Source organism: Brachyistius frenatus, unplaced genomic scaffold, assembly GCF_029030835.1.
Source record: "Brachyistius frenatus isolate BFR_SWC_R1_liver_20210118 unplaced genomic scaffold, ASM2903083v1 Contig_74, whole genome shotgun sequence".
Lineage (NCBI taxonomy): Eukaryota > Metazoa > Chordata > Actinopteri > Embiotocidae > Brachyistius > Brachyistius frenatus.
The window spans coordinates 231,946-245,535 of NW_027210673.1; the positions used below are offsets into that span (position 1 = coordinate 231,946).

The 13,590-nt window shown below is 40.2% G+C and overlaps 1 protein-coding gene across 1 annotated transcript in view; it reads left to right on the forward strand.

Annotated features, from left to right (window-relative positions):
• The window catches only part of LOC138626470 (tumor protein p53-inducible protein 11-like), a 34,172-nt gene extending 21,690 nt beyond the window's left edge, over nucleotides 1-12,482 (forward strand). The window contains exons 2-7 of the mRNA XM_069708126.1: nucleotides 532-669; nucleotides 5,902-5,960; nucleotides 6,149-6,197; nucleotides 6,545-6,641; nucleotides 8,386-8,487; nucleotides 9,713-12,482. Of these exons, the coding sequence (XP_069564227.1) occupies nucleotides 541-669; nucleotides 5,902-5,960; nucleotides 6,149-6,197; nucleotides 6,545-6,641; nucleotides 8,386-8,487; nucleotides 9,713-9,846 (570 nt within the window). The 5' untranslated portion in view covers nucleotides 532-540 and the 3' untranslated portion in view covers nucleotides 9,847-12,482. The remainder of the gene's footprint in view (nucleotides 1-531; nucleotides 670-5,901; nucleotides 5,961-6,148; nucleotides 6,198-6,544; nucleotides 6,642-8,385; nucleotides 8,488-9,712) is intronic.
• The last annotated feature ends 1,108 nt before the right edge of the window (nucleotides 12,483-13,590 follow it).

The following is a 13,590-nucleotide window of genomic DNA, read 5'->3' on the forward strand; positions in this document are numbered from 1 at the left end:
AAACCAACTTCCTGAGATCGATGTCGTCGGTGACACATGATCGATCATGTACAGTGAGACTGACAATCTTCAGAAAGTCCAGCTCAGTTTGCACGTGTTCCTGTATGTATGCGTAACAGCCCGTCGCTATCAGATTCATTGACTTTCTGAGCAGGCACCTGCGTCTGTTGGCCTCCCTGCAGACCTAGAGGACATCTGTCTCCTGCTTACAGCCTGACTTTATGGGATGCTCGTATTTGCGAGGCCCATATTGTGTAATTGTGTTGCGCAAGTCAAGTCCTCAATGGAATTATTTGTAGATGCCTCTTCCTGCCTGTGTTGTAGAGGTGTGTCATCTTCAGAGAGCGGGGTAATAACATCACTGATGAAATTTACATAATGATCAGGGGGAAAAAAAAAAAAAAATCCAATCAGATTTTTTTGTTTTGTTCAGTATCTTCTTTATCACTCCCCCCCTTTGTCATGTATTTGTTATTCTTTACCCTCTCCAACAATACCAAGCATGTGCCTCTCTTTCCACTTCTCTATCAGGTGTGTACCATGGCATCGAAGCCTCACCCGCCGCTAATGAAGAAGCACAGTCAGACGGACTTGATAAGCCGTCTGAAGAGCCGGAAAATCCTTGGAGTTGGTGGCGAGGATGACGATGGCGAAGTGCACCGCTCAAAGGTCAGATTCATTTGCATGAACATATTCCAGTCAATTTCAACATGCGCAGTAATGGAGACACCAGTCTCGAATGGGGGGGTGCATTAGTGAAACAAACTACTGTGTTATAAATGGGAGCACATGTTAAACTCTAATCAGTCAGATGGATAATATCTCAGCAGTGCATGAGCAGAAATGCCTCTCCAGATGCATTTATCAACCCTGAAAAGAGCTATGGATTATTTTATTTTTTTAAACTAATGTGGGCTGTTAATTGGCTCATCCCTCTCATAGGGTCCCATTGAGTGCTTTGGCTCCTTATGCTTCAGTGAATCTAGATCACAATCTCTTGCAAGCTCCACTGAGATGTCACCGGCTCCCCTGGGAGACTGCCTGCCTCTTGCATCTCGTGTACCATATTTCTGCCTCACATTTATTTTCACATGTATGTGGGCAGTGCATATCAAAACATAACGGCAGCTTTATGCTAGGAGACGCAAAATAACGTGTCACATTCATGCACATCGAGCTCCGCTGTTGCTCGCTCGCGATAGTTTCTTGTTCCATTTAACTCGACTATCAAGATTTTGATTAATGCGTTTGGATCAGATTGCATTACAATGAGACACAGCAGACTGTTCTTCACTGAAATATTAATCAGGCAAGTGAGAGAAGGGAACGGAACAGAAGGGAGCAGGAATACGGTGGTGGCTGATAGCTTGTGATGAGACGTCGGCCCCCTTTTCTCCTCCTCCTTCTCGACTGTTTGTTTTCTCTCTCAATGTTTTAGCGCGCAGGCTGACCCAGACATCTGCCATTCACAGTACAGTGTACTGATGGAGAAAGACACATACTGATAAAGGGAAACACTTAATGCCTCAATATCTGTTCCAATAACTCTTATTTGATTTGAAATGGATTCCCGAGGTTAGATCGTCACTGTAATCATTGAATTATGAACTAACAACAGTTAAACAGCATTTTGGATAATGTGGTCCATTGTTTGTGGCGTTTTAAAAGTAGGCTTCCCCATTTGAATGCGACATTGACTTCAATTTAGAATTAAATTGTTGCTCAGTGTAATTGTTCGCTTGTTCTACTCCATTGTACTTTTGTTGTTCCATTTATTCTTGCCACGAGTGTTTGTGGAAAAAGAAGCGTGGGATCTAAAAGTAAGGTTAGCTGTATGACAAGTTGGTTTGGAGAGGAAACAGTTGGCTTTATCCCTGTGCGCTCTGTAAACAAAGGAGGGAAGTGCTCCCGCAGTCCGCTGACTGTCTCTTCCTGCCTCCTTTACTGCGTAGAGATAAGAACACTGTTCTTATTACAAATATTTAAAGCAAGAGAAGGACTTTGCACTGTACCTGTGCCAAGACAGATTGGCCTTCTCGTCTATTGTTACCGACAGCCTCTTTAACCCACTAACACAGTACTTCAGTGCTGAGGTGATGGAGCAAAAACATGAGCCCAGGCCATCATAAATAAATCACCTCACATTGTGTGGAGTTTTGTGTCCTTCAGGATTACAACCGAGACACGTGTAATGGTGATCAGCATCTACTTAATGTAACTGCCAAAACTGACACATTACACGGCTATCCATCAGGTTGGAAGCACATACTCAAATTTCAAATCTCAGGTCTGTGAGTAACAGCTTTTACTTCTTCTGAATGTTTTGCATGTTCTTTGGCTGAGAAATGGCTCATTGTTTCCTGAATGCTGCCAGCTGGATGACTGATGACGATGGCAGGTTATAGCAGCTGTGATTAAGTGTCTCTCTCGGCAAACAGCATTGTGTATTTGTTTCTTTTCCTGCTTCTCCCCTCGCTCCCCCAACTCCCTTCCGCCACCTTCTACCCCGGGCCAGCTTGGTGCCATCAGCTGACACTCAGTTCCCTTTGAGTATTTCTCATGCCAGTCATGAATATTTATGTATTCCTGTCAAAACCAGCCCCTGAAACCATGGCACAGGAAGGCTGATTCACCTGGTCATGTGATCACAGCTGGCACAGATGGATTCATGTGCAGGCACTTTGAGGCAGTGCGATGAGGAATGCAATGGCCCTCATTTGTAACTCTTTATCTTAATAGGAGGAATTCAACTTTAAGGGAGTCTTCTATCAAAGACGGCAACAGCCATGGGCAAATGTTAAGAAAAAAATTAATCAAACACGGATTCCTTTTTTATCCATTTTATGAGACTCATTAAACATTTACGTCTCCCTCTTTTCTATTTTTGACATCATGAAATTCTATAACTCGACTTACGAAATGACTCTAAGGTCCAATAGCATTGCTCCTTTAGTTTGAGAGGGTATCAAAGTTTGCTGCAAATTCACATGAAATGAGTGCATTTTGTTTAAATGTGTTAATATAGTCGATCCATCACCGCACCGTAGGGATGTGTAGCACTTGTGCTGTGAGGGTGAATGACATTATTGATTGGTGAAATCACTATCACCATTAACTGGGGTATTACAGTTCAATAAATCTATGCCATTCCTAAAATTAAATGATGAAACTGCGACTCAAAGCTGTGAACTGTGCTTCATGTTATGCATTAAATGAAGAATGTTTTCTTTCTGCCATATATCTTGTTTTTATTTAGTATCTTGCTTTGAATCGGTGAGGTGGAAAACAAACTGCAAAATAATAACTCGTAGCATGATATGACTCCTAAGTCCGATCAGAGTTGCCTCTCAGCCCTGAGACACCGTTTCAAAATATAGGGCAAAGAGAAAAGTTGTATTTAATGGCATGTTTTGCAAGTTAGGTAGTCGTCTGAAATTAGGTCTTCATACTTATAATGTATACTATTTTAGATCATGATTTGATAGATCATACGGTTGGTTTGAAAAATGCTCTTCCTAATAACATTTGAAATGGTAAAAGGCAAAGCCCTGGTTTTGATCTTTCTAGTACATGACATGAATCATTGTTTCATTCATTCTGACATGTCACGGGATCATAAAACGGAAAACTACTCCAACTGATAGTCCCTTTCCCTGCAAACACTGCTATCCAGAAAATCACTCGTCTCTGCTTTTGTGGTTTTCATACTTTAGTGTATTTTTATTTCATGTAATGCTATTTCTGATTACCAAACAAATACTTTTTGAGGGAAGAGACGTAGTAATGAGGAGGAATCATTGACGTGAGGGGGAATCATTGACGTAAGGGAAATGATGGGCCCTGGAGGCTTTGGATGAAGGATTTCAAATGAACAGTCAGCCAACAACTGTCATTTATCTGTTGGTTACTGTCCGTTTAGGCAGAAAGCTGGGCTCATTTTGTGTTTTTTCACTTTCTCTCCCTCTGGTTAATCTGGGACTGTTTATTTACAGAGGTCAAAACTCCAGCAACACTTGTAGCATATAGAACAACTTGAATAGAAGAGCAGCGTGTTTCTGCCTGAAGAGGGAGACTTTATTTACATGTTCCCTTGCGGATCTTGAGATGGAAAAAAAAAAAAAATTGTTGGCACCTTTTGTGAGCTTGTATCACTCAATCAGTGGATGGAAATTAGTGTTGCGTTACCTCTGGTATATCATAGTACTAGAGGACCATATGATGTACCAGAATTGTGATATTGTACATTTTCTCCTCACAAATAACTAAAGCATGTACATGTAGTCATGTAACCTATACAGAGCAGACAAATACACTGAAACTGATGCATGGAATTTGTTAACTGTAATAGATGGAAGTTTAAAGGACATACAGTTCTTCTTAAATGCACATTCCATAATGAAAAATTGCTTTTGCCATCTGATTTGGCCTGTTTGTTTTTTTTCATCTGGTATTATTTTGGACATCAGACCAGGGCTGCAACGAAACATTTATTTTCAAATCCATTGATGTTTCAGTTATATTTCGGATGATTCAATTATTTGTTGACGGTCTTAGAAATGATTGCTCGTATTATCCACCCAACAGTCTGAAAGGCAAAGAAAAGTTGTCGATAACATTAAATATAACAAATCAGTAAGTGGGGTCTGGAACCAGCAAACGCTTGTTGTTGTTTTTTTTCTCGATGAAGGATCTTTTTCTTTTTTTTTCTTAAACGTGTTGATGTTGGCTCCTGATTTTAATTGACCATTTTTCTTACATCTTAACAATCCCCCGGGTATTTATAGATGAATATTGTGTTGGATGCAGAGGAAAAAGAAGTTGCCAGTTATTGGCATCACGACATCTAGCATCTGTGATAAGAGATGCTTATCCTAACCGATATTACGACGGAAATGTTGTGTCTTCCGTGTTGCAGTCTGATAAGATTCCTTCTGTATGGCATTTTATAAAATATTAGCTCTTATCTGTCTTCGTATGCAACAGCTATGAACAATTGGTCGCTGAAAAACAGCACGTTACGCTTTGAGTTTTCGATTTGTCGAACATTTCTCCGTGACTGCTTCAGGCTTTCAGGATTATAAATTGATTATATTGTTGGTGCGTTTGTTGCTAGGCTTAATTTAATTTGTAGCAAGTAATGCTTTTCTTCTGGCATAGACGTGGTAGTCAGTTATTCATTCAGAATTCCCTCCAAGATGTTATGACATGCACTCTTCATCTTCAGCAGTTGATGGAGGTGAGGGCATTTACAGTCTCTAATTAACATTTTAATTAGCTCTTCTCTCTACCGCTTGGTGTGTCTTTGTAGTCATTTGCTACAGATGTGTTGGCCACATTAAACACACCTCCATGGAGCACACCATGTTCTTGGTTATGTGGTGCTTTGTTGGAGGTTGTCATGATGGTTTGCAGGATTATATAATCAGAAGTGTGCCATATTGTATAGCACACTATATCGGTTTAATTTTTAATGTGATCTTTAAATAGTCACATCGTTATAATGGAAATGTTCTGACTTGGTGATGTAACAACGTCATACTGTAGTGTAACAGTATGAAATATATTCAGCATGGCTGACGGTGGCTCCTCAGTGGAGGAGTTGCTTTCAAAAAGGAGCGCTGGGTGGTTTGGTTACAAAAGATCAACAAACAACGGTAATACGTTGGTTTTTGATGGATAACTGTTAGTGTTTATGCCAAAATAAAAAAAAATAAAAACTGTGGCACTTATTTTGTTGCAATTGTATGTTCTTAAAAATAAATAAAAAAAATGTCACAATTTGTGTCATATCTTCAAGAATATCCTTATTATTTTATGGCTGTATCACTTACCCCTAATGGTGATTGCATTTACCTTCTCAAAACTCATTTTCTTTTTTCCTTTTGTCTTGTTGGCTCATAGATTAGTCAGATGCTCGGAAATGAGTTGAAGTTTGCAGTGCGAGAGCCCATCGGTCTGAGGTAAGATATTTGAACTGCTCGCTTACTCGGCATCAGAACAGCTCGCGGTTCACTCGGCAGACGGCGTAAGGTCATCTGTGTGTCACTTCCAGTGAAGTTCAACATCTTTAAGTCTGAGAAAACAAATGTACAATCAGTTTTCGGTATCAGGAAGGATGCAGTGTGTCATGAAATGTTTGTCTTCTCAGGGTGTGGATCCTCATCTCTGCAGTGGGCTTCACAGTTATGGCTGTGATGGTAAGTGTTGCATAAATTAGAAATGGAGAGAAGTTATTTCTGATTTATCCGTTTTTGTCATTTTAGCGTTTTGTTTTTTTATTCAAAGAAGGCACTCGTCTCATAAAATGGAAAACCAGGCTATTCAAACCCACCAATGAGTTACTGTAGATCCTTTTCCAGCTTGTTAGAGATGGACATCTGGAGAAACAGCTCTGTCTTTGTTGGCCATACCATCCAGAGTCTCAATAATCTCAGTGTTTAGGGCATAGATGATGCTAACTCACGAACAGTTAGACTTTGGGAAGGACAGACTACTGTTGTGTTCATATGACAGAGCTGTGTTGTGCTTTTGTTTTCCTACACAGGCTCTGGTGTTTCCCAACCAGCTATATGAGGTTCTTTTTGAGGAGGAGCTCTCCACGACGAGCATCTCTGTTCGCCTTTACGGAGGAGCGTTGCTTAGTAAGTCATCGTCCTATGATGCAAGAAAAACAACCCAGATAATAAATTCTTAGCTATTCATGCTCTCCTCAGTGAACATGCAGCATGAGCAAATTCATTCGCTGTGCTGCATTGATGCTGACGCACAATGTTTTAATATATATATTTTTTTTATATACATGCTAAAAAATATGCACTGCTCAAGTGCATGTGGTCTCGTGTCAATGGCTTCTAATACATTCTATACAGAATCTGAATAAATGTGGGTGAATTGTATCAAGAGCTCTCTTATTGCTTCAAAATCCTTCCTTTAGGCTGTATCAGAGGGTGTATGGTTTGATTCACTTTTATGTATCTGCAGTTCATTATGAGTGCATGCTAGAGACCAGTTCTCCAGAATACTAACAGCAAAGGCTCCAGTCGCCTCCGTTTCTGTGGCCTCATATATCAGGTTTAGATCTGGTGGGAACACAGTGGGGGGATGGCAGGACAGTGCATGTACTCTGTGTGTGCATGCGTGCTTGATTTGGCCTGGAACTCTGAGAGGAGGTGGTATATTACACTACATTTAAATTTTGCAGCCCGCTCGCTCACTTGATAAATTAAGCTGGGGTTTTTTTTCTGCCCTTTGTGGCACTTCTCCCGCAGGAGACAGTCAGTGATCACAAGTAGTTATGTCATTTGAGCTTTGCTTGCCTCTCACAGAGAATGTATATTGGAGATGGGGGCAATTGTTTTAATGGTCTCAGTTTGAGCCAGGCCTGTCAGTCTGGTGATTTCAGGGTTTGCGAGGAGGCACAATGTGACTTTGACAGAGAAGCAGGTAGCACACAGGTTGCTGCTTGAGAGGGAGCGCAAGCCAGGCAAGCAACGGGAAGACCTTGAGGGAGCCAAGGCTTAGTATATACTATGCTAAATTGTGCTGTGTTGTCACTTCCAAGTAACATATTGCAGAATACCAGTGGAAGGACTTTATATAGACATGGTGGTACAGAATATTTAATCAAATATCCTAATTTATTTCATCTACCTTCGTCTGTTTAATTTCTCCTTCCTTAGAAGACATTCATGGGAATAGAAGGGAAAAAGCTCACGCTGCACTCTAGCACCATGTATGCATATTTAAAACGATGTAACATTTTTACACATACAAAAAAAAAAAAAATAACCCTTTGTATGATAATTGCATTGTTTTGGGAGAGATAAAACACCAAAGGGTGATGTGAATGAACCAGCTTGAAGTTTCAGGAGACTTACAAAAGCCTTTTTTTATTCAAAATGTCAGCAGAGCTCTGGGGATTAGCCGAGGAAAAGGGTGATGCCTTAAGGGTGTGATGGAGGGGGAGACGGATGGGGTCTCATCTGCAACACAGATGGAACGTGGCGGGGAGAGGATGCAGTCCATCAGCCCTCCCACCTTTCTGCCCACTCCTACTAGTTCCATAGCCTCACTGGTCTGTGTGGGTGGGAGTGAAATACAGCAAAATGAACTGGAAGAAGAGCAGGGAGTAAAATGACTGAACACAAGCTTTTATCAGGATCGATGAGGCAGGGCTTTTGGCAGAATCAATAGGCCAGTTATCAGCATGTGTACATGGCGTCACAGATTAACACAGCTGCAAGTTAACTGTTCTCATAGTAGTTTTCCACCCATTAAATGCTCATGGACATGTAGGAGTCTTCTATCCTGAGGGTTTTTCTTTTTGTGTTTTCATTCCCATGCCCCTGAACCTATAAATTCTCTTTTTATCACATCTCTTTCCAGGCCTGGCCCTCATCATGTGGAACGGTCTCTACACAGCAGAAAAGGTCATCATTCAGTGGACTCTGCTCAGTGAAGCTTGCTACTTTGCCGTCCAGTTTCTAGGTAATTCAATTTTGCCGTCCCGCAATTTTCCAGATGTAGTTCTGTCTGTCTCTGAAGATGTGATCCTCACAATCAGAGATGCTGCTTTCCATCTTACTTTGATAGTCAGTCACTGACAAACCATTAGGCAGAGTTGGTTTTACAAATTAATGTGTTGATAGTGCCCTCTTGTGTTCAAAGTGTGGAGTTACAGCCTTATTACTTTTAAAGATACACTTTTGATTCAGTCTTAAAACAATATTTTTATGTCCATGTGTACAATGAAATGGGTTTTGGTCGCTCGGTAATTATTCTTCACAAATTCCACAGTCCAGGTCCTGTGGGGAAAAAAAAAGGCAATATGAGACTTCAGCAGCCAGAGTTACACAAATTAAGTGGGTATTTCCACAGTTAGTCTTCCCTCTGTTACGGTCTCTCCACTGCAGCTCAGTGAGGAAATACTGTCACAAAAGGACATTTTGTACTAAAAGAACTGCAGCTTTGACGACCAATTAGTCTGTCAAAGTATGTGTGTGTGCATGTGTGTATATATATATATATGTGTGCATGTGTATATATGTGTGTGTGTATGTGTATATATGAAGGTATGTGATTTATTTAATTTTCAGACAAATGTGAAAAACTATAAATCTATCCTTTTAAAGGTCCCGTATTGAAGAAAGGTCTAGGTGCTCTATAAATGCTATGAAAAAAATGCTCATAACCATTTCAGCAACTGTGTTGTGTGGACAAGCCATTTGGACCTCCGTAGGTTTGCGATGTAATATGTCCGCCCTCAGCATGACCCACAGTTCAACCTTTTTCATGTGGAAGAAAACGCAAGCAGTCATTCCTAACCACAAGACCGAAAGAAAACCTGTGGTTGGCCTAGATGTGCGTCTCTCAGAAATAACTCGGCCAATCAGAAGAGAGTGTCATTGACATCAACGCGTCGTTAAGACAAAGACACAAAATAGCCTGTTCCTGGTAAAGCTTAAGACAAGAGATGTAAACCTATACTTAGATGGTTTTGTTGCTTAAAACAGAAAACAAAAATGGTGTTATGCATATTTCAACTGCAAATAAAACACCGTAAAAGTGTCAAATCTGACGCATTTGAGTCAATTTCCATACAGTAGGTTAATAATACTGTCAAAAGTGCATTTTATGTGCACTCTCCTTGTTTTATAAAAAAAAAAATTAAAAAAAAATGGTGTTCTAATTAAATGTTGCTCTATGGTTTCAGTGACATCCATCACCTTAATTGAGCTGGGCATCCTGCCCAACGCTGCTGTCCTCCTCCTGCTCAGTCGAGTACTCTTCTTGGTGGTCACCATGGCTTACTACTACCACCTGGGCCGTAAGGTGAAGAAGATCTGAGCTGCCGGTGGGATACTTGCAAGGAGGGGACAGATGGTTGAGCACAGGTCAAAACCGAGGTGTCACAGGATTTGGATTCATTTTTGATTGGGGGCTCAGAGCATTAATTGTCCAGTCAATGCCCCCTTCCATGGGAACTAGCCCAATGTAACCCCCCCCCCCCTCCTGTTTTTACCAGATGAGCACAGTCTTACATTCCAGACTCGACAACAAGAATGAGAAACCTCATAGTGAAAGTGAACTACTCTTTCACTGGGCTCTGAGGTCAAACCCCTCTTGACACACATTCCTCCTTTCAGCAGTTCTGTGTTGATATTATAAAAAAAAAAAATTAAAAAAGGAGCTGGCAGTTTTTAATGTATTGCATTCTTGCTTCCTAGCGAAATGATTTAATATGTACAGTCCAGAAAAATTTCAATCATTTGACTATATTGTTCATGTACAGCAAAATTATTTCCAGACTCGGTATTTAGTGTTTTCTGTTTGATAAAAAAGTTGCATCTCTACTCTGTTTCTCAATCACACTTAAGGATCAAGAGTTTGTGCTGTCATTTTTTCTTTTCTTTTTTTTTCTTTCCCTGTTTGATGCTGTTGACTGTATGTGTGCTTAAGTGAAAGTGAAACACTTGGCTTGTGCACGCTTTGACAGCTTTCCAACGGACAGACTAAATGGAAAAAGCATCAGCTGGGCTTACTGTAAGTTTCAGATCAACTGCGGGATGAGCAACAATGAACCTTTCCTTGCACTGCTGGTAGCTTTCTTGGTCAGCAGCCCACTAAGGAAACTCCTAAAATTCAGTTTATAATCTCAATCATGGCCATTAATCATATTCAGATTTGGACTACCCAAAAAGAAAGACTGAATCTAAACATTTATCTTTTCTTTTTCTTTTTTTCTTTGTTTCTTTAAATTCCTTTACCTATCGGTGAAGCGGTTCTACCAAAGTGAACAGGAATTGTTTTGTACAGAATATTTTCACTACTGAGATAAATACATATAATGTTGATAAATGCAAATGTAAAGTGACTCGTACAAGACGGGCATTGTTGTTATCGACTTGCCGTGTGTGCACTGTTAGGTCGGACTTTAGCCTGACCTTCACCTTAAAGCTATTGTGACAAGCTGAGCATGTCGGTGTGCAGGACAAACCTGAGCTGGCTCCTCTTTAGTGATGTAGCACAGTTGTTGTTGTTGTTGTTGTTTTTACATGCACCATATCCTTAGTCTTGCCTTAAAACTACTTAAAGAACGGTCATCAACACTGCATCTTACTACTTCTTGTAAATATGTAGATACAAGTATTTACTATAATGTGTAGTTCTTGTGAACTAAACTCGTTCAGTATTAGTTGAATGATTTTTCAAAGGTTAATCTTTCTCCTGGCGTGTCTTATTTTGTACCTATTTAAGTGACATTTCTGTTTTGATCTCATGCATGCAGTATAATCCACCAAAAAAAAAGCAACATCTCAAACTGTGTAGCAAGCTGCCACCAACTAGAAAGCACAGCTAATAAGTAAAGATGTTAATGGCAGCAAATGGATGGGATAACCAAAAATGGCATGGAAAAAAAACAAAAACCGTAAAAAGTTGATTTTAAAAGGTAGTTAAACCATGTATGCTGTAGAACGGATGTAACCCAACATTTGACAGTTTTCACCCAATCAATTTGTTCAGTACGTTTCTACCTCCCCGTACTTAGCATGCCTTCAGGTATGAGACGTCCTAGCTCGGCGTTAAGAGTTGTGCCAGCGATCGTAATTTGTCAGCTGGGATTTCTGCAGCTCATCCTCGGCACCTAAGGCCTGTCGGAGCGACGCTCTGAAGATAGCGGACTCGTCTTGAAAATGTAACATCATTTTGAGTCAAACGAGGAACATACTGTACCCGTAGGTCTCCAAAGGTGGTCCACATTGTCACAAATCACCACATTGAGTCCTGCCCTTTTGGAAGGGAGTGGTCCTGAGGTCGCGGTGATTGTGGGTTTGCTTTTGCGACTCCAGCGCTAAAGGCAGATGTGCTTGTTACTAGGGCACGCTTTCATTACAGCTGGGGAGCGTGAAGCATGGTGAGGTCTCCTGTACCCCTGAAAAGTTGTAATTATCCTTTCTCCAGTGTTTAATTAGATGCAGCTCTCCCGAGTGACATTGTGCACCTCAACCTACAGAACTGCTGTCCTGGCTAGCATCATAATTATGGAGTTGAAGAAAAAAATGTCATTCCATTTCCGTCAATACTACAGGCCTCAAATCATCCTCCTTCTGAAATGTTCAAAGGTCTGTAAAGCAGATTATTTTTGGAGAGATGGGCAATTTCTGGGGGGGGGGGGTGGCGGGTAGAAGATGGGAGGCAAAGAAGTAGCTCTTTCATCCTCCTGGTTCTCTGATGTAAATTAGTCCAAATATTAAATTAGTAACTTGTGACCTTGAAATCTGGTAGTAAAAAGAAATGTTGTTTTGCATTCCCTCAAACAACATACTGTATGTTATACTGTTGTGATTAGCATACATTGGCAAACCGTTTCAAGTTGTAGCATTGTGTTTTTATGTATATATGATATATTGTACCTCAAAAATGCATTGTTATGGAGTTCCATTATTTAGTTTGAAATAAAGAACACTATTGTTTATTTTGAAGAGTTGAAATATTATGCAGTCAAACCTATACCTTGTTGTTCTTTCTGATAAATATACAGGGCCTGCTGTGATGGCTTCATATTACTAGTTTGGTCTGTAAAGCCCACAGGTATTCAATTCATTGTCAAATTTGACAGCGATAGTGTTGCAAGAAAATGAACGACGGGAATGAATCATTAAAACAGAAACTAAATTGGCTAATAATAACATTTTTGCTGATCGTTTCAGTTTTATATATGAACTTTTCTTGCTAGATACTGGAGCCTACAACTTCAAATCATGTGAAATGTGCTGGCAATGAAAGGATGTATTGTGATTTTTTTTTTTTTTTTTTTTTTTTTTTTTTTACTTTTCCTGTTAGTTGTCTCAACTATTAAGCAACTACATTGAAGGTTACTGGAATTACAATGTATTTTCATCATAAATGTAATGTATTCAACAAAAGTCTTCATGACAACCACTTCAAGCAAAGGAAATACTGAACCGAGACCGCTTTCTACTCGATCAAAACATTCAGTGACAGTAAGCCTAGGAAGAAGGCTTTAAACTAGTATCATTGATGCCCAGCAGCAAGGGAGAGACTTTGATTTTTAGGCACAGGTATACACTTGTTAATTTGTCACTCTGGAGCAGCCTTAAAAGAAAACCTTCCGTGCACCTTAAATGACCTTAAAAGTAGAGCGCCTTGAGCAAAATTTCCTTTTTTAGCACCAACCCAACAGATCCCTCCTCAAAACAAGAGCTGACAGATATGTGTTTAAAAAAAAAAAAAAAAAAAGATCAGTTATGTAATCTCACCCTGTGTTTAGTGTTTTTTTGTTATGCTGGTGTTGAACATGTCATGTCATGATCATCTCTACACAAACATCCTTCACTGAATTTGAATGCTGGTGTAGCCCACTGCATATTCAATCCTGTCCCAGGGCTCTCCTTTCCTCTTAGACACACACTGAGCAAATGGTGAAAGGGGGACATTGTTTGGCCCAGGAAATGTGTGTGTAGTTGGGGTTGTTTATAGGCAAAAAGCTCCCCTGTGTCCTCCTGTGTATGCATTCTCCCCATACTTTCCACTTAATATACCGAGTCCTGGTTTATTTCGTGGGCCACG